Source organism: Fistularia commersonii, chromosome 13 (genome assembly GCF_037954325.1).
Source record: "Fistularia commersonii isolate RoL2024-O1a breed Wild chromosome 13, RoL_Fcom_v1.0, whole genome shotgun sequence".
Lineage (NCBI taxonomy): Eukaryota > Metazoa > Chordata > Actinopteri > Syngnathiformes > Fistulariidae > Fistularia > Fistularia commersonii.
The window spans coordinates 7,129,619-7,155,806 of NC_141296.1; the positions used below are offsets into that span (position 1 = coordinate 7,129,619).

The 26,188-nt window shown below is 37.9% G+C and overlaps 1 protein-coding gene across 1 annotated transcript in view; it reads left to right on the forward strand.

Moving 5' to 3' along the window:
* The window catches only part of fgf13a (fibroblast growth factor 13a), a 94,613-nt gene that overhangs the window by 33,868 nt on the left and 34,557 nt on the right, over nt 1–26,188 (forward strand). Inside the window, exon 3 of the mRNA XM_086158680.1 lies at nt 11,735–11,902. Coding sequence (XP_086014806.1) covers nt 11,735–11,902 — 168 coding nt within the window. The remainder of the gene's footprint in view (nt 1–11,734; nt 11,903–26,188) is intronic.

The following is a 26,188-nucleotide window of genomic DNA, read 5'->3' on the forward strand; positions in this document are numbered from 1 at the left end:
TTGCAATTTAATATTACAGTGACAGTGACTATGGCGACCCAGTTATGCCTATGCTGCTGAAGCTTCTGCAGTGTCTTTTACAAATCTTTGTTTTTCCCAAGTTACATTTCCAATTATGCTTTAAAATGCCAGGGAAAATGCAAACCATTGGTCTTTGTATTTTGAATTTTGGTTTTGTAGCCTGCTCAGATTATACAGTATATGGCATGCTCTTTGCACATATATTGACATATGTGCACATGGATGCACAGTCCCAAAATGCCCACAGGCCATTTTGGCAGATGAACTCCCTATACAAGTCATCCACCACATTGCTGTTTGCACTGTGATATTTGTTTTAGGAGCATATTAGACACACTGCAGTCACATATGTGAGTCTGTTTTGAGAAACAAAACCCTCACAGCTGCAAGGAGAGTATATAATGTAAACAGCGTTGTTTTCCTGTGCTGCGGATGCAGAGGCATTCTCTTTTCTGTATACAAAATTCATATGAAAGATCTCCGAAGAATAAAAAAACTACAGATGAGAAAAGCATTTTAATGCCAAATATGGTTTCTGGTGTTTCTGCATAGGGTATGTATGTATGTATGTATGATCTACTTCCGGCGCTGTCTCGGGCAGCTGCCTGCCAGAGTTTCTCCTCACCTTAGTGTCTCTTTTTCCTAAATTCTCTACTTCTATTTTTCTATTTACTTCTTCTTGCAAGGCTATCAGGCTTTTTGATTCCTCTTCCCTCAGCCGCAGGGAATCTTCAAATCTTTGTAGTTAAGACCTTAAAACAGTTAAGACAATTTATATTCATTGTATTTCTTATTCTTCCTCCTTCCTACTATGTTTTTTACTATGTTTTTTGTAATGTTTTTTTGCTTGAAACTCTGGCACAACAATTTCCTTCGGGATAAATAAAGTTGTTCTCATTCTCTCATTCTCATTCTCATATGTATGTATGTATGAATGTATGTATGTATGTATATGGGAGAGAATGTCTTTATCAGAATTGCACACAGATATACATCTATAAAAACTCCTTGAAATTGGATCACACAGCAGAATGTCCTCCCGCCCCTTTATGCTTTTCCACTTTCCATTGGATGGCAATGGGATGTCTCAACATATATTCTCGCAACAACATTGCTGATCATTGTCACTGACTCTACATAATGTTGCAGTATAACTGCTTTCCTACGTCAGTGTGTGTGTGTGTGTGTGTGTGTGTGTGTGTGTGTGTATGAGAGCAAAGGAGCGGGTACGTGCTGGGCACATGACTGAGTAACAGCTGGTTTCACTTGGCTGATGAGGCAGGAAATGTTTGGCTTTAGGAACAGCTGTCAGAGATCTTTTGTCGGATGTCAGATCACAAGACTTGAAAAATATTTCCAAGTCATATTCTAAATGGCTCTGCACTGCTGACAACAGTGCGTGATGTGATGTATTCTGGTCCGTCAGCCATCTTTTGTTTCACTAGGAGGGCACTGGAGTAAAGTTCATCGTTTAGTTATATAAAACAATCTTTAAAATCTATAAAAACTAAACAGGCATCTAGACTCTGAAAAGAAAAATTTGCACCGACAAAGAGTTTTTTTTTTTACATATTTCTCCCTCTAAGAATTTGCTTTGAATTTTTCATTTATATGCTTGGGTTATTTGACCAATGCATAGTGTATTAACATTATTTTCTTGGATGAAAAACAACACTAAACAGGCATATGGAACACAAAAAATGGTTTTATAAAGACAGTTAACTACTGCAGTGTAATAGATCGATTTGTAGAGATATTTCCTCAACGTATTGATTTTTTTAAACCCTAAAAGTCATGATATTTAATTTTAATTAACAGACAAGAGAAATAATAGGATTCTTATATTTGAGACAATATGTTTAAAAAAGGCAAAATTGTGATGATCACCAAAAGTAATCTGAAGAAGAGGTCAAAAGAGACTTAACATGATTTGGAAACTGCATGAAATATACATGAAATTGACATGAACATAAACTTTATATCAAAGGATAGTGATAAAAGAGGAACTGAATACTTAACACGTTATTGTGAACTATAAGTATAGCATAAAAAAAAGATCACAACATGTTTTTACCATTTTCTGTACTATTGAGTACACCTGAATATAGGCTAAACTGGCTAAAAATAAACAAATATAAATAAGTGTATATATATGGGCCGCACTTGTCTATAAGCCCCAGGTGTCCATGTTGTAAAATTAGATATTTACACAGAAACCTTTTTTTTAATTTTTAATTAAAGACATTCGGTAACATCCACTAATATATATTGGAAAAGCTTTTTTTCCAAACAGTGCCTGTAACACGGCTTATGATAAAGATTAATAATATAATAACACAAGGAAAAGTCCATCCATCCATCTATTTTCTATCCCCGCTTTTATCCTGCACACTAGAACCATTAATGTCGTCTTCTTCAGTGTCGGAATTGAACAGCCTCAGAATTTCACGGTAATTTCATTGGTACAACGTGACAAGGCTAAACGTTTCGGCGGCATGAAGCTTGTTATCCCCAAAAAATCCATAAATTAACCGCGTCATTGTTCAAGTCACAGTGTGAAAAAAGTAGGGGCTTACAGACCGGAAATGACCGTCATTTCCTTTGGTTTTAAAGGGAAATTGGAATTTCTTATTGAAGTAAAACAACAACAATAAAGGATGTATAAATTCAGAGTCACTCTTAAAACACATCATCAGGATGCAGAGCCTTCTAACACTAATCCCATATATTTGATGATTCAGATAGCCTTGGTTTTAGCTGTTCCTAAATCTCTCTGAACGCCGGGGGTCGTATCCTTTACGTAATCCAGTATCCAGCCCAGGCTTGTTGGGACTCTCTAGGGTCAGCTGGAAATGACAGTGTGCTTGTCACTAGTTTTAATAGCAGAAGGTTTAGACTTAATACCTCCACAATCTCCTTTGCTGGTGCTGTTTTTTTTTTTTTTGTATATATTTTTATACATATATATATGTTGTTTTATTTAATAAAAAGAAAAATTACAAAAAAATTACATTGATTTCCACTGTTATTTCTCTCTCTATGATCCCATTTTGTCATTTATTCAGTTTTCTAAATAATTATTCATGAATTAATATATGTAAAGTTTAACCTAAAATGAGACACATTTATTATTATTATTACTGTTAAGCTGGATCATGACCAGCAGTTTGAAAATGTAGTACAATGAATCAAACATTAAGTATACCTTAAATCTCTCAGAACAATGTTTAACTGTAGATTCTTGTCAGTTCATTGGTATCATGTGGGTAAAAAAAATAGTTAACTTCTTCCCAGTAACAACTGTACCAACAGGGTGATTGATTTGGACTGTATATTTTCTACTATTCTATCTTATTATATTCTATTACTATTACTATTCCATTACTACTATTTTATCATATTATATCTTCTGTATATATTCTACTCAATAATGTTTTCATAGTTACACTTGAGCAGAAATAAATTCACACACATATTCTCTCACAAAGAGTTCTATGAATTTAAGTATATAATTATCCATGTGTTGCCATGAACAAGTGAGATTTGGAAAGAACTACTGTGATATAATGATGTTTATATTTTTTTGTCTTCTTCTTCAATTATTAACTGAACCACCTGCAGTTTCTCTCTGAAACTCTAATGCAAGGAATGATGGATTCAAAGAATGAACAGGTTTGTGAAATCAGCGTTTAATTGAGGATGCTGACTCACACACCTCCTCCTCTTCTGTTCTAGAAAATGAGCTCTTTCTTCACCTAAATGTACAAGACTACATGTGCATTAATAAACTAAAGTGTGTGTTTTCCATGCCCATCTGGGTTCTGATCTAGTTTTAGGATATCCACCCTCCATATCTGCTCCTACAAACACTTTGGTCTCGGTTGATATGCCTGGAATTTTTCCTTTTGTTCTTTTTTCTTCACTTTTTGGGTTACGGATTATTAATCAAGAGGGTTGCCACGATGTGTGAAGGATTAGAGTTGATATGATTATATGGTGGTCAGAATCAATTACAAAACTGCACAAGACCCAAAATGGTCGCATTTGATATGTCAGTGTTATGGTAAACTGTGCTGTGCTCTCCAACAATTTTTTATACATTTTTTTACAGTAATTACGAAACCCAGTGCTGCCTCTTAAAAAAAAAAAAAACAGCTGAAAAAAACAAATGAACTCTACCAATCTACTTTTAAAGTGCTTTATTTGGCAGTGCAGAGGATTCTTTGATTTACATAGTACTTTATACAGTACACAGAATAGTTGATGACTTGTCTGAATTTTGGGATTTATGGGCGATACACCAATCAATTCAGGATCTCAGCCATTCTGTCTCTTTCTCTGAGCTGCATTTGTGACACCTTGGACCTGCTTAAACCAATAATTCAGTCGTTTCAGTGGCCTAATGATCAGCAGGCTACAGTAAACTGCCTGCCTTAAAATCCTATTTTCCTCTGATAGAGGTTAATTGCTTTTAATAGATAATTTGCAATAATCTGCCAAGCAGGGGTATGTATTTGATCAGTCCACTGATAGGATTTAAGCGGAATCTGTGCTTGATGTTTATGGGGCAGCTGTGGTAAGGGAAGTAGTGTGGGGGAAAAAAAAATCACTGCTTCCTGGGTTGATGGTTCAGAAACCAGCTTTTTCAGTCTTTATTGCAAGAGAGCAAGCATAATGCATGCCAGCCTTTTTGATATTTCTGAAAGGAAGTCAGACATGCAATGTAAACTCTAATGGGGAGCTGTTCTGAAGCTCTGTAGTGTCATTTAAATACATTTAATGTACTAGAGTACTGTAAAGCAAGCATTCCATTCGAGTAATGCCACAATTTCGACATGCCATCATCTGTTGTCATGTTGGCATTTTTGCAGAACAATAGTGTATCCTCTTGAATTCAAGAAAAATTCTCACAGTAGACAAAAGTGTAGACAGCCTGGCATGAGATGTACACCTAACTACAAATTAAGTCAATTTTTAAAAAGTAGTGAAAGTCGCATGAATAAAACCAATTCAAGTTTCAAGATTTATCAAAGTCAGTGCAATATATACGAGACAAACAGATGACGTGCGACTCAGCAAGCTGAAACTACATGAGGTGTTTATGGATGAATAGATGAGATGTCGGGCTGAGAGATTGGGATTTATTCAAGGCTAGTTTTATATTCAACACTTTGCCATAGTATTTCAATTACTTGTCCTTCATGAAAAGTTTCTTCTGATATGTACCCCTAAGAGTAGCCACGCTGTCCGGCAAAATATTAATCTCTCTGTCGAACGCGTGGCCATTCTCCTTTGAAAGTAAACACGCTGAACAAGCTGACCATCAACATAGCTGTTGAAGTAGCTTATAGTGAAGGTAGAGGTCTATCCAAGCACTCACATTGTGTCTTCATTATATTATTGCCTAAAAGGTCAGCTTCTTTGCAGCACTTGCAATTTCTTTGTGCTTGGCATATGTACAGAGATTTTGATAAAAACCCTGCCACATCGCTTTTTACACATTTATAAAAATGAAGACAGGGTTATAGATAAATTATATTAGCTTTATGCAGAAGGATATTGTTTGACGGTGCAGTGCAAACTGTTTAGTTGACACAATTCCCCAATTGTATTTTAGCCTCCTTACCTTGTTTTTTTTCTCATGGAATGAGAAGCCCACTGATACCTTAATAGAGCTTTTATTACATTTATGTGAGTAGACGAGTTTTATAATTTGAGTTATTTGTGTAATTCCTTCGTCAGAGGTCAGCTCCATTAAAACAAGCTCTCATTAATGACAAGAGTATAGAGATGGGTTTTACTGGACAGCAAGATGCAAATAGAGGTCTATAGAGGAATAATAGAGGAATCAGGGCACAACAGTCCATCAGATTTGTTTCTTGAATACATCATAGCTGCTCCTTTTTCGAGATACCAGTGTGAATACTTTGGTAGCTGCTAATTGTTTGCTAATGGTTGGTTGTTAAACAACTTCAATCCGTATAAAGATCAATTTTGAAACTTTTTTCTTCACAATTTCATGCTAATGCTTTTACACATACACACAGACACACACACACACACATATATATATATATGGCTTATTTTGGTTACATCAGATAAACACGCAGATGATACAGAGATGTAAAATTAACAAATATACACTGTGCTGTCTTGAAGTTTTAAACATCCTTACTCATCAAGTGATAAATATGTTGACAACAAATAGCTACAGTATTTGTCCCGGGCTATCATGCCAAGCTATAGTGCAGCCTCTGGTTTATAACAAAGAACAAGAGTGAAAATGAGACAGACAGAGTTACACACAATGAGCTCAGAAGGAAGAAAGAGCATGAATAAAAATGCAAGCTCATTCTGTGTTTCAAAGGAAACCTCAAGTTCAACCCAACTCACACTCTTTGAAGCCTTCAAGGTGACTTACACCCACAAAATGAAACTATTCTTTCTGGAGATGGAGACAAACTGAACCAAGGGCCTCCCAGAAGACGATGTGCTAGTTTCTGCTCCTTGTAGAACCACATTGAGGCCGTGCTATTTTAAAAATTTAAACCACACACTACAGACCTATTCCTTTTGCTTAATTCTGATTCTAATTCAGTAAGTATGCTTTCTGTAAAGACCTGACAAATGTGTCCCACCTTACTGATGTTATAAGCAATAACTTGGGAAAATTTTGAAGGTTGTACACCAGAAATGGCAGCGCAACTCTTTCCTTCGTAGCTGCCAGTCTTTTAGTTGATAAGACATGTCCTTGAACCCCATTTTAAGATGAGGCAGGTGGCATCCGAGTATTACTGAAGATGCTTTAACACATAAAGCCTAATCTTCTGTTCCCCTGACAATCAGCTACAGCTGGGTGCACCGTATAGTAATTCCATATCACTTACTTTATACTCCCTCATCGTAAATACTCCTCTCATAAACTTGAAGATACCTTGTCATTCACGGTGCCTTAAATATATGTGCAACTAACCAGAGTGAGATACATTTCAAACCTCCCTCTCCAATTTGTACCACTTCTCCTTATTTTGAGATTTACTCCTGTCAGTGAAGCAAGGACATTTATTGCAGGCTGCTGAAGGTCCAGAGTGGCAACATGGGTGCCTGTAGATCATGGGATATAATGAACCAGGGTGACAGCTCACTCTTAGTGGTTGATCTGATAAAGCGTGAGGTCCCAAGCCCTTCTGCTTCATCCATCATGCATCCTTCGATCCCAATACCCGCTCTTTATCAAGGCTGAGGCAAAGATGAAGGAGACAGGGGGTAAAAGATGCTGCCCAACCCCTCCCCTCATCATCATTTTATCACCTCCTAAGAGCAGGCAGTTATTAGACTCATTAATAAACTCTGTCTGGAATGAGACATTCACTAAACATTCTAGGTAATTTTACCCACAAAGAGCTTCGCTCAATTAGAAATACCTGAACCTGATAAAGCAGGGTGGCAATAATAATATTATATATTACACTGCCATACAATATAACTTATTTCTTTACACTGTGTTATGTTTTTAATTCTGGTCTCTTTTTCACTCTGTTTTGTGAATATCAAACCAATTAAAAGGTAAAAAAAATGGTTGACATATTCCAAACAAAGGCAATACGATGGCACAGTGTTTGGCCCTCAGAACACGAAGGACCTTGGTTCGACTCCGACAGGAGACCTTTATTTGTGGAGTTTGCATGTTTTTCCTTTCCTCCGGGTTCTCCGGTTTCCTTCTACATTCCAAAAAAACATGCAGCACGTTCACTGAGAAAGATGTCCAGATGTGCGAATGAGAGAGTTAATGCTTGTCTGTCTATATACTGTACGTGACCCTGCAGTTGACTGGGTAAGGGTTAGATGAATGGATGGATGGATGGATGGATGGATGGATGGATGGATGGATGGATGGATGGATGGATGGATGGACAGTCCAAACAACACAAATGCAAACGTTTCAAGGAGAGGCTGTGCTAGATTAAACAAATTTCTTTACATGCTGGCCTGTGTGTAAATATGCTAAGTTTTGTTTGACCGATCATCAGCTTATCTCTGTTTTATTTTCATTTCCCTCTGTGAAAATAAAATATAAAATTAGGGTATGGTGAGCGATCAGAGTGTGATTGGTGGTATTATCACTGGTTTGAATTATTGTTTTCTTTTAACAAGAAATAGAGCATTCTATACAGTAGTACAATTTATCATTGTATTTGGGTTCAGTGTAAACATTTAAGGGAACAGTTCCTTCTAGTTTTATGCCATTTTTTATCGAGAGAGGTTACAGGGGCATTGCCAAGTTTAAGATTGGAACATATGAATGTCTAACTTTAATTTTGATTCTCTTTATACCTTATCGTAGACTAAATTTCATCTCTTTGTTTCCAATGTTATTACATAATTGTGAGCTTTTGACTCTTCATTCCTTTGTTGACATCCACTGTACTTTAATGATGCAGTATGTTATGATACAATGTCATTAGAAGACAAGATGGCATGAATAATGAACTATTGTGGTGAGGTTACTCTGAAATTACTTTGACATAAAGAAGCAGGACCATTCAGGAGTACTGCACACACGTTTGACACACTTTCCTTAAAATACCAGAACATGCCGCCTTGACAAAAGCGTATGCAGAATTTTATCCCCTGGATTCAGTTCTTAATCGTAACAACGCTCATTTGGTTTAGTAACAGGATAGATTAACATTTCAAGTAACTCTTCAGCCTGTCTAATTTAAATTGAAGGATTCATGGTTTTTATTTACATGCTGTCCTTTTAAAGCATGCAATGGCACAGTAGAAATATTGTTTTGGATTTGATTATTCAGCTTAGTTTCTTATGAACATTTGATAATTTCCTAAAATAGAAATAATTTTAAAAATACATATTTTTATTATGCCATTCTGCACAGTAACATACTGTAAATGAATGTCCAACTGATTAATTCATTTAAAAAAAAAAAAAACTGTTGTAATGATAATCTCACCAATAATGTGATCTCTAATGACAATCAAATGGGATATTATAAAAAAATGCGCAATACCCATTGCACTGCCCAATAGGCAAAATGTGCTCATCACATAACAGCTGATGACAAATCAAATGAAATATCACAAAAAAATTTGCCATACCCAGTGCATTGCCCAGTAGGCATAATGTACTCAGCTCAATATTGGCCTTTCTTTTCTCCCTTAATAACATTCTGAATTCCACTTCTGTTCTCTTCCCCCGATTTTCCCTCCTCACCTCTCAGTTTGCTCAATTTTTTTTTATCTTCTGCTTATCACTCTTTCCTCAATCCCAGCATAATCTCCCCTGCTCTTGTCTTGAGCCCTCTCCTGCTCTGTAGGGTTTCTTATGTCCTTCTCACATCACTCTGAACAGAGTTGACTCACAGGCTTATTTCACTGTTTGGCTCACTGAGTCTGCACATTCCACATCACAACCTTTGTATTGCAACCCCCGGGTTTAGAGCCCCTGCTGAAAGAGTCCAAACACACTGGGGACAAAATTTAGCCTTGTTGAATTCCGCTTTTCTTAATACAGGAGTGCATGTGTTCCTTTTGTCTTCACATTTTATAATGTGTCATTATTATAGTTATTACTTTTGCATACTTAGCAAATACTTTCAACCTTCAAGAGAGACAAAAAAACAAACCATAACATTATTCCAAGAAAAGTATGTGAAGGTTTCTCCAGCCCATCAGACCTGAGATAACATAAAATATTATAATGCCTACTTTTGATGTAACCTAAGATACAATTTTTTAAAATATCTTAAAAGTGTCAATAAAAGTCCAGTAATTGTATCCAATTAGTTCTCAATATTAACTGGATGCCCGGCTAGTGTTAAAAAAAAAGAACGATGGATAAATGTGTCTAGGAGTATTGATTTTATTTTGTATGAAGAAATACCAAAAGTCAGTGTGTGGGAGCCTCTGTCTACCTTGTATGGGAGTATGAGTCTGGATAATACTTGAGAGTTTATTTATTCATTTGGTGTATTTTTACTGGGTATAGACATCGTCAATGACTTGTGTTTAGTCAATTGAACTGAGCATTTAGAATTACACTACTTGAGGACAGAAACTGTGGGGGGTTGGATGCTCTATAAACTAAACATCTCATGAAATCATGAATCACTCGGCTCTGTGTGAGAGAAAAGTGGGTCATGAGTTCCATGTATGTATGTTGAAAATATTTCCACTCACAATAGCATATTTTCTGCCAGAAAAAATGATGCTCCGCACGTTACAAGCAGAGGTTAGAATTAAGCATGATGTCAATTTGATGCTGATTAATAGACTCCTCTATAGTAAATGTGTCAAATAGAGGCGCACCATTCAAATCCATTAAGGAATACAGATATAATTTATCTGGGCTGATTTGTTTGTTGCTAATCCATCAACACAGAGAAAATAGGTCAATGATTGAAGCCAAACACGGCCTGTGCCCAGAGGAGGCCAGATGCAATATGTCCAATAAGTAGAAACATAGGGCTTTTGATTAAATTCCAGAAGAGACACACACGCACCGAGATATCGAAGATTTTCCCTAAAGTTTTCTTTGATGGCTTTAAATGTTGACATTTCCATTTACGTTGCAAAAACTAGTAAACGTTAGTTCACTTTATAAAGATTGTCTTGATTAGATTGGACTTTATTTACATATTGTGTTCTCAGCAGATTACAAAAAGTGGGTGATATTATCACCATGTTTGTGACCATTTAAGTATTGAACTTTTCAAGGATTTAAGGATTTTCATTGTCATTCCACTGTCGGAAAATGCAACAGCATTTGTTTCCTGAGGCCTGGCAGGCAGTCAGTATCACTGATACGAGACATAATGAGATAAGATGTGTATGAGATACATACTGTTGATGGAGAATAATAAAAAATAAGTAAATAACAAAACTCAAAGCTATCTCTCTATATTTATCAAGGGATGTAAGTTGAAATCTTTGCGTAATAAGTTCCGTCAGTCTCATGTCGTTGTAAAATCTTGTTTTAGCAACTGGGCTTGTTCAGTTTTTGAGGCAAAACATTACTTGAGTTCAGTAGCAGTTGTGCACCCGCTCTTAACATCGTGCATCAGTCTCACAAAGTAAGGCCAGCCTTCTGGTAACCGTGATTCGCTGAACACGATTTAACCACCTCTGCACGTAAAGCAGCGTGATCAATGGGTCTTTGCATGTTTTTATATGGTTATAAATGGGTCTGATATGCAGATTGCTTGTGAAACAACTGATTTAATTCAGACAGTCCCGACTGCACGCTTGCCTTGCACCGCTCCACCTTTCTGCTACCTGACCAGACCTACATCATTTCATTCGAATGCGGCTGGGCCTGGTTTCTGCTTGCCAAACACCTGCCATAACAATAAGTTGTTAACTGAGCTATTGCTGTTTCCTTAAAATATTTGCTTTCTATTATGTTGTCACACTTTCATTTCACTAAAAAATGAAATGTTCAAAAGTTCACCCTTGTTTTGTTTTTCTAGGAATACATATTGTTTTCTTTCTTTTGTTTTTCCTCCCTCTCCCTATTCCAGCCCCCTTTCCACAATTGTGCATTTATTTCTGGTTAATACTTCAAATATTTGATGCATCTTAATTTGCTTGTGTTTTGCCATGTGTTTTTGTGTTATTGTTTCCTTTGGTTTTTTTTTTCTTTATCTTTGTGGTGAACTTTCTAACCCCAGTTCATTCTGTTATGGCACCACCACAGTCCAGGATGATGCTGCCCCAGGTACCCAGGAGTACATTATGTTACGGCAGGACTCCATCCACTCAGCGGATATAAGGAGTAAAGGCCCCCCCTTTCGTGCTAAGTGTCACGAAATCTTCTGCTGCCCGCTGAAGCAAGCCGTCCACAAAGAAAGTGCAGAGCCTGAAGGTTTGTTTGAACCCCCTCCTTGTTTTTATTTGCTGATGCTCCCCGTCTCCCCCGCCCACGCCCCTCCTCTCATATTCTGTATGAACTGCTAGTTTTACATCCCTCTTAAATAAGTTCTTCATTTGTGCCCCAGCCTCCTTTTTAGAGACTTAGATACTTAGATGTGCCCCTGCCCCAGTCCAGCATGGGAGCATTTGTGCATTAATGTGTGTGAGTATGTGCAAGGGTGTATGAGCATTGTGAATGCTTAGAGCATGTTTGCTTGCAGAGAACTTGTAGGTGGCCAACTCCTTTGGGGCTACTTGTGTGTCTGAGGATTGAGGAGCATTGCATTTGTAGTTTCTTCTCTTTCCTGCCTACTCTAAACCATTTACTTGGTCACTGCAACCCTCAGGCGTATGCACAGACCAAAAAGGAGTACAAAAAAGAAAAGGGGCAATTGTTGGAGGCAGCTGCCACTATGATGAGTTCGCTGACATGGCAATTTCAATATTTCTTCCCTTTCAAATAGTCTCCGAGAACTAAAACTGAAATTTATATCACCTCTATTCCGATGGCGATGTGATTCCCTCTGCTTGCCCTGCAATAATTTTGGTGGCTGCAGCCTTCCCAGTAAATCCTTCCTCCCATCCTCCCTGTCTTTACTTAACTTTTTTTTCTTCCCATACGTCTCCTCTTCAGTGCTTGCAGAGGGACTGCCTTATATTTGTTTATAGACTCTCTGCAGTTCGGACATGCAAAAAAATGTATCTGAACTCCAAGCATATCACCTACCCCTGCAATCTTGGGTACTCAGGGTCTATGGCTACCTCATTTATCACATGTCCCTCAGCAGAGTGCTAAGATTGTAGAAATTGCCTTCCTTTACAGACTTCCTGATAGGTAAGATATAAACTGTCTCAACACTGATATGTTTTCCGCAATGCACTGCTCATTTTGTCTTGTATCTGAAAGAGGGCTTTGACAGATATTCACTTGGATACCAGGTTACCTGTTGATAGCGGTCTGTGTGACCACAGAACAACTCAAGTATTTGCACTCATCCATGTGGGTAAGAGCGGGAGATGAAGAGCTGGTATACTAGAGGTTTGGCTGGAGAAGTACAGATGTATTATTTAGTTTAGCTGCAGCTTTAGTTGGACGTGACTGAATTTACTAAGGAAGGAGGGGAGACTACAGTGCTTACATAAGCTGCATATCAGGATGTTATTAATGGCTAGTAGAAACAGTGTTGAACCATGTGTGCAGTCAACTAACCACAAATTCAGCAACACATGTACAAGAACAACATAGATGCATTTCTTTTTGAATTGTTTTGGGGGATTTTTTTTGACAGTTTAGTTTATGTTTTGTGTGTTGTGAGCACTTATATGCAGAGTTTAGGCCAAAGATTTATAGACAGACCTAAACTTATTTATAGGCTTGTTGAAATTTACATCTTTGAATACCGGCATACACTGTAAGTCGTAGGTGTCACCTCACACTGACTTGATTTGAGCTGAGATGGGCCAGTTCACAGTAATATTGAGTATTCTGTTCTGAGTAAAGATTTGGTCCCAAAGTGGCCTTTAAGAATAGCATCGCTGTTTGCAAACTAATATTTTACTGTGTCACTTGCGGGAAGATGTAGATGGTACAATCAGCTGATACCCCAACTTTGGCATCTATAATAAATGCAAGTAATTGTTGGTGTTAAAGTTTATGGACTCTCAAATGTCCACGTGTACATATGTTGACAATATTGAATGTGTCAGATAGAGATCAGCCAATAGTTATTTGCAATGACTAATAAAGTTTGTAACTGTCTAAGTGATAGTTGTTACATTTCACATTCACTTGGGCCATAAAGAGTCTGCTGTAAGGCTAAGGCTATGTGGTCCTTATGACTTTAGTGTAATTGTAATGGTAATATGTTTGTCTCTATTACACGGTGAAGTACAGGAAGGTTAAAGTCAAAAAAACTGACATGAGATTTAAATTATGACAATTTTTTATGGCGGATTGGATTTATTATTTTTTGTTTGTTTTGTTATATGTTTGTTTTTACATGTAAACACGGCTTGTTTGTGAATGCTCTGTCTTGTTGTCCTTTCTGAATTAGACTGTCAAATAGATTGCATAAATAAACAAATAAGGTAGATTTTTATTTTCTGAATTGCAAACAAATGTTGAAATCATAATCTTAATTTTACATGCAAAATACATGTCAGAACAAATATTAATGATTTTATTTACATATCCTTTTGTAATTTCACACCATTTTTATTGCACAATAAAAACAGAACAGTAAAGAAAGGAAAAAAAAAGGTGATCCTCTGCTTTGGTTCGTTTTTTGATTCTGTTGATTCTGCTTCTCGAGAGCAGAGGCTAAAGATGCTGTTTGAGGTGGCAGATCTATGTGAAATTCCCATCCAATATGTTGATGACTATAAGTCTTTGTGTTTGTATATCTGGGTTATCCGATATGTACACAGACTAGCAGATAAATGCCCATACTAACATGTGAACAAATGGGGTATGAGTGGTGTCTGTGCTCTTTTTTTTTTGAGACGTGAATGTACTGCTCCCTAACCTTTTGGTAGTAAGGGCTTGAGTTTTTGCTATTCTATATTCTATTGCTATTTTTAATTTCTTGTCAATCCAGAATCACTGTGCGTCAGCAGTGACTTAAAAGCTTTGCTGCTATTAGTGTGATGCTGAATTCTGGTTGCTTATCTTAGACATTAACGCATTATCATGAATCAAACAATCAAAAATCATGTCCTTTTTTAATTGCATTTATGCAAGCACATTTTCACATAATGACCCGGGAGGCGACGCATCCTTACAAATCGAAGGTTTAGGAGTTTAATGTTTTTGTAACAACTCACTGCAGTAATGTGGGAAGTATATGGGGAAGGGTTGATTTTTTTTATTTATTAAGAAACCAGCCAAGTCAATAAAAACCTTGACAAAATTGCTCAGTGCGACACTACTAATCATCAATTGTTGGATTTTTCATTCATTAATCAGCAAGTGAATACTGACTTGAAGCCGTGTGAAGAAAGCAGGAATATAAATAGGGATAAAAGATCTGTGATGGTCAACATCCAAACCATTTTCTCATTTCTTCAATTTCTATCAGCAAAATACCTCATCTGTTGACCAGTTAGCCATGAAAAAATTGGTAAATGCCCAAGAAGAATGGTTATCAGCGCTGCTCATTTCTGAAGCCAAAATAAATAGCAGTCGTCCCATAAAGTCATCTCTGCATTATTACATTTTTAGAGATTGTACATTTTATGGTGTGCCACTGATAAAAAGATTCCTTTGCACTGTTTTAGAAGCCTGCACTACAATGGAACATAAGATTCACACAGGAAGCGTCAGAAAGCACTGAAGCTCAGCTGGCAGCTTGTTTAATTTTTAGTAATTAATCTTGCAGTCTGTTGCACAATAAAACCAATGAGTCCTTTTGTCTGAGTCCAAACATACGTGTAAATAGGCTGCATGAATAAATAATATTGTAACGCATCAATGAAGACGTCCGCAACCAGGCTTTCACTCCAGATGTCGTCGCTTTATTTTCAACACTTCAGTTTGTACAACGTACTAAACACTGCATTCCACAACACACTCCCTGCTCACTTTCCCAATCTTCCTGCTCCTTTACCCACATCGATCCCTCACTCGCCTCTCCCCCAAACACAGGACCAAAATGACAAGCCAGCTGTCCAGTGATCAGCGAAGGGCCAACGAATGACAAGTCAACAGTCTATAGCTTTTAGTCTGGGGTTGCTACAATATGTATGGCAATGTGATTCACAGCCTGGATAAATTGGGCTTTCAGCATCAGTCAGAATCAATATTTGTTTGACTCCGGTTCTCTGACCTCACTGGGGTCTTTAAAGCTGAACTGTGCATGACACTATGTAAAATGTTGAATTTGCACCTACGTAAGTCAAAAGATCCGACCTTATATTTTTTTAATTGTTTAGTGTAGTAGTATTCCATACATCTGACACAGGCAGCAAAATTGCTGGGAGATACTTCTTAGATATTTTTGTAAACTGTTTCCATTTACTTCAAATTTATGATTTCCTCTTGATTCAACATTTTTATTCCTGAAGTGTATGTGTAAATACAGCATTTGCACGTTAACATGACATGGTCTCTATTGTTTCTTATGACCAAATATCCATGAACTGAGCTGGTTTTGGAAATATGTTAAATAGTTTAATTAAAAATTGATTGCTCAACTACTTTTCTTTACCAAAAACAGATCTTATGTCCAGATGGGTGGCAATCACATAATCCAGTATTTTTTCATACCAAAGGTAATCTGTGGTTTCGATTCATATTCTTATTCTGGTTTTGGCAAATGCATATTGCTTTCCCAGAATAATAAGCGATTTTTCAAGCTTTTTTAAAAGATGTTTTTACCTATATAAGTGCTGACTATCCCCTGTGCTGACTATGAGATAAAGTTTATTGATACCCGTAGGGGATTTTGTCACAGCAGCGTGCCAGTTATAGAGTCAACAGACATGAAATTTATATATATATATAAATAGAGACAATTAGAAGACGATTAGAAAAAAGTTAAAGACATCCACAAATAGACAGCAGAGGGAACAACAATAGCAATGGAAAAAAAAGGCAGTAAGGGTGAAAATAGACAACCAAATCTAAACAACAAAAGAAACAGAGTGACAATATTAATGAAAAGAATAAAATAATAACAATGATAATAACAAAAACAACAACAACAACAACAACAACAACAACAACAATAATAATAATAATAATAATAATAATAATAATAATAATAATAATAATAATAATTATACCGTCGGCCAAAAGCGCTATCAGGTAGTGGTTGCGTCTGGGTTTGAGGAGATGGAGAGGCAGGTCCTCAGCAGTCCTCAGAAGCTGCTGGTGGTGGGCAGGAGGGGGGGAGGCAAGGTGTTGATGGGAGGGCAGAGCCTACAGCAGAGGTGTGAGAGGGAGAGGAGGAAGGGGATGGGGACCCAGAGCTCACTGGGGTGTCAAACCCACTCTCACTTGAGTTGAACCAATTGTAAAGACCACAAAGAGCAAAAGAGGGCAAATGCCTTATCTTAAACCTTACACCCCCTATATTTTATTATTTTTATTTATTTATTAATACCTGCTAATCTCTCATTTATTTATTTTATTTCTTTCTGTATGGACCATCTGAGACCAATCAGTTTCCTCCAGGATCAATATCAATATCAAGTATTTCTGATTCTGATTCTGATGTGACAGTTGTGACAATTCACTACTCTAGATACCAGTGGAGAAGTAAAGCAGGTTAAAGGCCCATTACAGGCCAACATTGTTATTTTAATGAGTTTTAATGAGCACTTTTGCTGTATTTGCCTCCTTATCCTCATGTCCTCTAATGGTGCACTAATTAAGAGTGGAAATGAGAAGAATGTTTATTTTAGCCACCTAGAGAAAAATTACCAACCCAATACCTTTTATTTTCTAATCATTTGGTAGCTTGTTTTTGTTTATCCCAACATACATTGCAAAAGCACCTGGAAATAAGCAATGGAATGGCCATTTTGCTTTTCTGCAGTTGCTCGCTCAGTGAGTTTCTGCTGCTTGTGTGCTATGATTCTCACTCAACAATGTTGCTACTCCTCCAGTTAGTTCCCTACCTCTAGGCCAGATTTTACCCACGGATAGGCTCATCAATAATAGAAAATTTTATTTTATTTTTAACCACGACAATATGTGGACAGAAATGTATTAAAAAGTGTGTTTATTGTGAAAAATAACAAGACATCTTTGTTTTAAGAAGACAGGCGGTGTTAGATCTTACCAATGTTAATACTTTGACTATTGATAAATTATTTTTAGATGAAGGTATCTTACTGTGATTATAGACAATCTTGATGACACACAGCAAGTGCTTATGAGCAGCGCAATCCATATATACATGTAGTAACTGTCCTGTCACAGCAGCAGCTCCGTTTTCCCCTGAGAAAATACGCATTAAACTATTTAATTGGGCAACCTGACAAACTGCTTAGTCAGCATCTCATTAACGGCAGGCTTGCAGAGGGGGTGCTGACCAGCGCCAAGGAACAGACACCCACATACAAATGTGTGTTTCCATGGCAGAGATTCAGTCACAGATTAAACGTAACTTAGGCTTCTTATTATATCATCAATTATGAAGTCATTGTTTCTTTGGAGAAATGACATAAGTTTTCACAAAAAGTTTAGATTTTTCTCTATTTATTTTAAATCCATCCATCCATCCATCTTCCCCCGCTTATCCGGAATAGGGTCACAGGGGCAGCAGCCGGAGCAGTGAGGCCCAGACCTCCCTCTCCTCCGCCACATGGCCCATTTCCCGCCTGGAGACTTAGTCTCTCCAGCGTGTCCTGGGTCTTCCCCTTTACCTCCTTCCAGATGGACATGCCCGGAATACCTCCCCCGGGAGGTGTCCGGAAGGCATTCAGATCAGATACCTGAGCCACCTCATCTGTGCGGAGGAGCAGTGACTCTACTCTGAGCTCCTCCTGGATGACCGAACTTCTCAAACCTATCTCTAAGGGAGAATCCGGCCACCTAGCGGAGGAAACTCATTTCAGCTGCTTGTATCCGTGATCTTGTTCTTTTGGTCACTAACCACAGCTCATGACCTGAGGTGAAGGCGGGAACATAGGCCGACCGGTAAATTGGGAGCTTTTTGGCTCTACTACATCATCGCCATGACAAACCGGTACAGAGTCCACATCGCTGCTGATGCCACACCGATCCCCCTGTTAATTTCCTGCTCCATCCCTCCCTCACTCGTGAACAAGACCCCCGAGATACTTAAACTTCTCCACTTGTGGTAGTACCTCTTCCCCGACCAGGGGTGAGTATTCCACCTGTTTCCAGTTGAGCACCATCTCAGCCTCACGCATCAGCTCGGGCTCCTTCCCTAGCAGTGAGGTGACATTTATTGGTCCAAGAGCCAAGGTTTCCCCACCCTGGGCTACCGCCCAGCTCACACTGCACCCGACCCCCTTGGCCCTTCCTTTGGGTGGTGAGCCCAGGGGAAGTGGGACCCCATGTCGTTCCTTCAGGCTGTGCCTGGCTGAGCCCCATGGGTGAAGGCCCGGCCACCAGGTGCTCGTCACTGAGCCCCGTCCCGAGGTCTGGCTCCAAGGGGAACCCCGGTGAACTGCGTCCGGAAATGAAAAACTGGGTCAAATGATTGTCTTCTTCATGACGGTCTTCTGAGCCACAATTTGTCTGGTCTCTCACCTGGGACCTGTTTGCCTTGGGTGACCCTTCCAGGGGCAGAAAGCCCTCGACAACATTGCTCCAAGCAATGGAAGCTACCTTACCCACCAAGGTAAGGAAGCTCACGGAGGGGTTTGATCTTAGATGAGAATGTTAGATGTTTTTACTGTAGCTTTCAAAACTGTTTTCTCTCCTGACATGTCATTTTGCTGCTTTCCTTGTTATTTTTCTTACTCTCTTTTTTTTTTTTTTGTAACTTTTTACTAATTTCATCGTTGAGTGTATTTTCTCTCTTCACATTTGCAGCCTTCAAGGACTTCCTCCCACTTTTTCGTTGTTATGTGGTCTTGAGGCAGAAAAAAGCTCCTGAAGATTTCTACCAAAATCAGGTCCCACTCTCATTCACATAGAACACCTTCCAGGCAATATGCTGGAACATTTGTCAGTAGTTTGTTTTTCAAGATATAAGAGGACATTAAGAAACCAAAACACAAGCTAAGCACGTAACATTGGCAAAACCCAGATGAACTGTGCAATCTGAGCAACTCATTCTAATGACTTTTAATGTACACTGAATCAGCCGTCAGACACGAAACAAAATTTGATGTTCTGGTATCTGATCGGTAGATGAGTGATTAAGCATGACGATTCTACAACAGGAGAGGAAATTTACTATGACATTTTTGATATTATTTTTTGGAAGTGGTCTCTTCGGTATCTGCTTGCCGATAGTCTGTAGATCTATTGACGGAGGTGGAAACACTGGTCGAACCCTTTGAAACATGGGTATTGGTTTAAAAATAAATAATAATAAAACTCATAGACTTTAGTAAACAGCACTTATATAGACTTGGTGACAATGTTATAATATACCCAAATGCTGACTTTCGCCAATATTTGATTCATGATATTTTTCAATCATTATGATATTTTGTTTGATTGAGGTTTAAATGACCAAATTATCCAATAACAAACATTAGCATCTGGACATCTGAAGCAAATTTGTTACATATGCCATGATACATAATGGTGTTTTTACTGAAGTTTTGAAAAGAGAGTTTTCATCATCTCCTAAAAGCATCTATTATTCATTCAGGTATGTTCACCCTCATGGTCAATACCTTTCCAGTACCGGTTGTTGCTCCTCTTCTCTTTCTTCTATAAACAGCCATTAGCTGGTTTTACCGCTCTCCTTCTCCAACTTCTTAACCATAGGGCAATGGCATGAAGGCTTCTGTTGAATTTTTCAGAGAAAAATATCTGCAATGTCATTATCAAAACCTAAAATTAGTTTACTAGAATACATGAATTAATCCATATTGCCTGCAGCTATCCAGAGTCCCATATGTTCCAGGGTCAAGTTGATAGACTGTTTTATATGGATAGTTTTTGGTTGTCTGCCAACACTGCGGTATAGAATAGATATTAATATGCTTGTTTTTCCCCAGTGTCATCACACACACCTTCTCGTGGTAGTTGTTATTTCCACTGCTTTTATTTTCTCTCCCTCTATTCTTGTCTTTTATCCTCTGGTGCTTACATGTAAGATTAGACTGTGTGAACCCTGTCACTGCGAGTGAATTATATTCCATACATTAGCTTTTTAGGGCTCTGTGACGCCATTGTGATTTCATATTCCTGACAAACGTGATGTATATCTTTGGATATTTGTGGTGCATGGATAATCCATCAAAGGGAGTAATGAAAAGTTAAAGGAGTGTACCCTTCGAGATAGTTTTTTTTTTTTTTTTTGAAGCGAAGGCAGGATGAAACCAAGGAAATAGTAAATTATTTTTCATTTGGTATACACAATGGAGTTATGCTTATAACTTATAACTTATCTTAATAATGTTTATCAAATAATCATTATCCCTGCTTTGGGTGCAATCTAAGAAATTCTCTCTACTTTTTTTATTTTCAAGTTATTTTTTTCATTTTCCAGCCTTGGGTAATATTATTTAATGTGCCCTTATAATAAGGAAATACCATATCATCATTTTGATTATTAAACAAGAAACGGCACTACAATGTTTTTTGCTTGAGGAAATGAAGAAGCAATTACACATTTTCAAAAATGTCCCCACAAATGTATGGTGTGATGGAAAAATGGCCCATTTTTTTATTTCAAATTTTGAAATCAATCAAATAGTTCAGCCATTTAGAACTTATTAGCCTGTGTACTTCTAATGCTGATCCCAAAAATGGAGAGGGTTGTGTCAGGAGGGGCTTCAGATTTAAAAAAATTGCTAAATCAATTTGTAGAACATAGATGATCCACTAATGAAGACTTTGAAAATAATAAAACAAACATATCTCCTGTAAGTGGGCGTCATCTCAATATACATTACTCACCCGACAATATGCATGGCTGTACTGGATTTAAAATGCAAAATATTAAAATTGGATGGTGAAATAGGGATTGATCCACTGAACTGCTTGTTCATCTGGGACCCGGCAAGCAACATGTCAGTTTGGCACTGTCTGGGGATGGAGAGTGGATAAGGGGCTCTTGTGGGTTTATTAAAAGCCTGTATATGTGTTCCCCCAGGGGGGCACAAAGTAATGTGCTATCATGCCAGCAAGGACATGCATACATCTGATATCTTCCGGTGTGTCTTTCGCCAGATATGGCTTTCCCATCCCAGTGAACCTGACAAATCCAAATTAAAAACAATATGAGTTGTACCATGGATCTACCATGTGGTGAAAATGCCACATGGTGGAGGAAGTCGGCTTACATGCTGGAATACTGAGCCAAGAATTTTAACACCAGTAATGTTGGATGCTGTGGTAGCCATTATTTCTCACTCCTTGTTTCCATATTTGGATGTATTTTCTGTGCTATGATAGGGACAGATTGTCTCTTTTCTTCCCTCTCATGGTGGGTAAATGTCCGGAAAATGTCCATGATTTTGTGCTGTCTTTTGCCAATTAAGTGCTGACTCAGTCATCTGTGTGCAATCTGCTTCACTATCCTGAAAGGTTTACTTAAAAACGTCTAAAGATTAGATCTTATATACATAATCTTTAGAATGATGTATGTTTAATCGTATTTCCATATGGTGGATACTTGTAGTGTTTCACTCTCCATCTTCCTATCAGTGGTAAAAGGTTTATATGTCTTTACTTTGGTTTCATTATTTATATCAGTGTATTTGTATGAGTTTAGAAAAAAAGAAAATATTCTAATCTAAGTAAATCAGGGAATTGATGTATGTCCCAAAAAATGGTCAAGCTTAAACAGGAAAAAAAAAAAATGATGTGTGTAGAGAAGTCTTGTTAAATATTAAATCATTTTCTCTGAGTTATCACCAGCCCATTGTGAGGACGGTGGGTATTGTAAATACATGTCAGGAAAATAGATGAGTTTGATTTTAATAATTCATGCTATGAAAGAAATGGTTATTCTTCTTCTGTCAAACACCACTCTGTTTTACTTGCAAGCTGGCCGTCCACAGCAATTTCCATGCAGGATTTCTTTTCACACTCTTCTTTACTCTTTACTGATATAGCTCACTCAGTTGTCTTTTACATGCCCTTTATTCCTGTACAAGTCCAAGTTCAGTGCAAGGCTCCTGTGCGGTGCATCAGTGGTCTTCTTCATCATTCTTACTATATAAATACAGTATATGGTCTCAGCGGAGTTGCTCTCGTAAGGGTTTCGTGAATGGGAGACATGCAAGATATTATCATGCACCAACATCTAATTTTACAGCATGCAGGAGTGGAGTGTGGAGTGTGTCAAGTTAAGGCATCGGAGTGAATGAGAATCAACATTTCTACGTTTGTGACTGTGAATCTCAGCTGTCAAGTGCCAGCGACGCAGTGCAACCATCCATACGCACACACATACAATGCCACACTAAAGCTCAGTCCTACACTGTATATTGTATTTAGTTTGTATTTGTATTGAGTTAAAACTGAACGTGTGGTTCCTTATTGGCCATTATTCTAACCGAACAGGAAATAGGCTAAAAGAAAAACCTTAATGTGCAAAAATAGGGTTATTTAAAAGGGATTTATTCAGAGGGTAGAGCAGCACAAACAGTGAGGTGAGATTAATCTGTTCTCAAAAAATATAAATGAAGATTTAGGCAACTTTGTTTTCTATCACACAGTGCAACACTCACAGATTTGTATTGTAGCGAGTCACCAATGTTGGGGTTTATGTTGATGCTTGTTTTCTGTGTGATTTTGGGGTTGCTTGGAATCTGTGGGTGTGAATTGGGGTGCAAGGAATTCTGATTTTCTTTTACCTGGAATTGAGCGGGAACAGAGAGGTATTGCAGGCTTGTGTGGCGTGGCTGTGGCCAACAACAGCTATTGCTTATTAATCTAACGTTTTACCGTCAACCAGGTGGTTTCCCTGAATAAAACACTACAGTATGTTTCCCTCATGGAATCTGCGAATAATAGGGTATCCTTCCATTCCATTCTTTAAGTGAGACCAGGATTCTCAGTAAGGAAGTATATCACTGTATTCATGCAGTGTTTTATCTATCAAAGTATAAAAATTTAAGGCAACTGCAGTCTTTGAATAATAATACAGAACTAGATAGGAGCCTCAGTTGAACCTGTATTACACAACTGAACTTAGTAATGAATATCACCATTGAAGCCATGCTCTCTGTATTCTGTGCTTTTTAACTAAAATTCTGTCAATCTTCTTTCTATTTGTAGTACTTTGCTGGAGTTGCGGGCACATCTCTCAAATGACAGAAACAGTCCACTCTGTCTATTTAGGTCATGATATGTTTATTTTTGTGAAAATATATTAAAAACTAAAAAAAAATATCTACTGACTTCTGTCTCTGGGCTTTTACATTGATATCAGTGGATACATTTTATGGTGCTTGTGGAAGATCTGTACCAGAGCACAGTGTTATATAATATCAAAGCTCTGGTTAAAATCACTTTAGAATTAGGCAAAAAAAATGGTTGGTTTTGGGAAACAGTATTATTCAGATCAAAATATGCACAAGTTGCAATGCACGTTGTATTCAAGTTTAGATTACATTATCAACTTTTATTTTTTGGGGGTAAAATAAGAATTATATTTAAGGTGAGTGTAGAACAGTAGCCCTCCTGCTAATCAAAGTGGGCATACTTGGGCATACATATTGGGCAAAAAATATACTTTTGAGTTTCTTGTTTTAACTCTGTGTGTGTGTGTGTGCATGCGTGCATGCGTGCGTGCGTGCGTGCGTGCATGCAAGAGACCAATGGCATTATGGCAACCATTAATATAAACAGACTAACCCAGTGGCTTCGACAGCATACAACTAATTGACCCTGCAGGAAGATATTGAAAAATGTCTCTTTATTAATTAATTATTACTTTATTCATTTTCTTTCCTCAACTTTTTTTGTCTTTGTCTTACTCAGACTCATTTTCATGTCTTTTCAAGACCTAGAGGTCATGAAGTTAAGAAAACTGAATCTTAAAATGTATATTGTTCATGGAAAAATTATACCATATATCACAGTCTACTAGAAATGGTCCTGCCTCTCGATTCAATTATTCAAATGTTTTGAATGGGCTTTGGGCCCTCGTCTGTTTTGTTTGTGTGTTTAGTGTCTCTATATATGTGTGTGTGTGTTTGGTGAAACAGGGTCTCTGATGCATGTTCAGTGTGACGTAATGGATGGCAATCAGGCACACTGGGAGGCGGCTTCAGCAGCACTGATGATCACACATAAACCATTATAACAACACACCCATGTGACGCTGCCACCATCTCTAATCTGCACTCCTGACTGCCAAGCATTGGTTAATATGTTCTAATCTCCTCGTGTTCTCAGTTGCAAACACACAGTGACCCTGCATGGCAGTATGCATTACAGGTCATGGTAAGAGATGCAGGAGCCATTCTTCATCCGCGCTCTTAGGTTCAGATCTAACGAGTGGTATTAAAGTAGACTAACTCGGTCTGCTTTGCTTAAAAGTACGTAGCAGCTACATTTTCAACTGGCTGAGCCCCAGACACAAAATACAGCAGCAGCTGTGTTGCTTGGAGAACTTAGCCTCAGTAATATGATATGAACTCCAGTTATTTGCTATGGTTCGTCAATCGGTAGCACAGGGCCCGGTGCTATCGGTCAGTTGCGTTAAGCCATAACCTCTGACTCACCGCAAACTGCTGGCCGTAGAGCCGTGTTGAAGGATTTGCCGGGAGAGGACCAGGGACGTTGTTATAATACCCCCACCCTCACTATCCCGACCCCCTTAGTTATGCAGAGCACATTAATTCTCTGTTATATACAGGAGGTCCTGTCTTATCATCTCTGTATCTCAGTAGTGACAAGCTAAGTATTACCATCTCTAAATTTACCATAAAAATCCATCAGGCCTTTTGTTGTGAGGCCACTTGGCGGGCAAAGGTGGCTATGGCTTTTCTTGATGTCTTATGATAAATTTCAGGATTAGGCAAAGTGTTTTTTAGCACACTATACATAGAAATAGAGGACTGTGGAATATACTTTGTGATTTCTGAAGTTGTCAGGTAGCAGACATGAATAGTAAGTTTTTTTTTTCTTGTTTTTTTCAAGGCAGCCCTCAGTTTCTGCTCTGCACATAAGAAAGGTGGCATATTCATATTTCAGGTAAAGCTAGAGAGCCAAGTAAAAATATCATCTCAGAATCTTTCATCAGTTTCTTTTCTGACCAAGCCAACACACACACTCACACAAACGTGCACACACACACACAGCATGTCATCTAATCTTCTGGTTTTACGATTGTCTCCTTTTGAATGTGTTCATAAAGACAGCAAAACTGAAGAATGCGTGGAAATCTTTCTATTTAAATGTGCTCGGAGAAAATCAAAGAGCGGCCTAAATATAAGATGCCGCATAAGAGCATGTTCAGATCAATGGCCACAGCAAGTGGTGTTTTATTTGAATATAAATCACTTGGTATTAGTCCCTTTTTGTCTGCCAGATTTTCCAAGCGCAATGAATAGAGTGAAGATAAGCTGTAATTTACAAAGCTAATATATTTCCTCTGTTAAATTACTCATTTATTTTCATATTATAGAG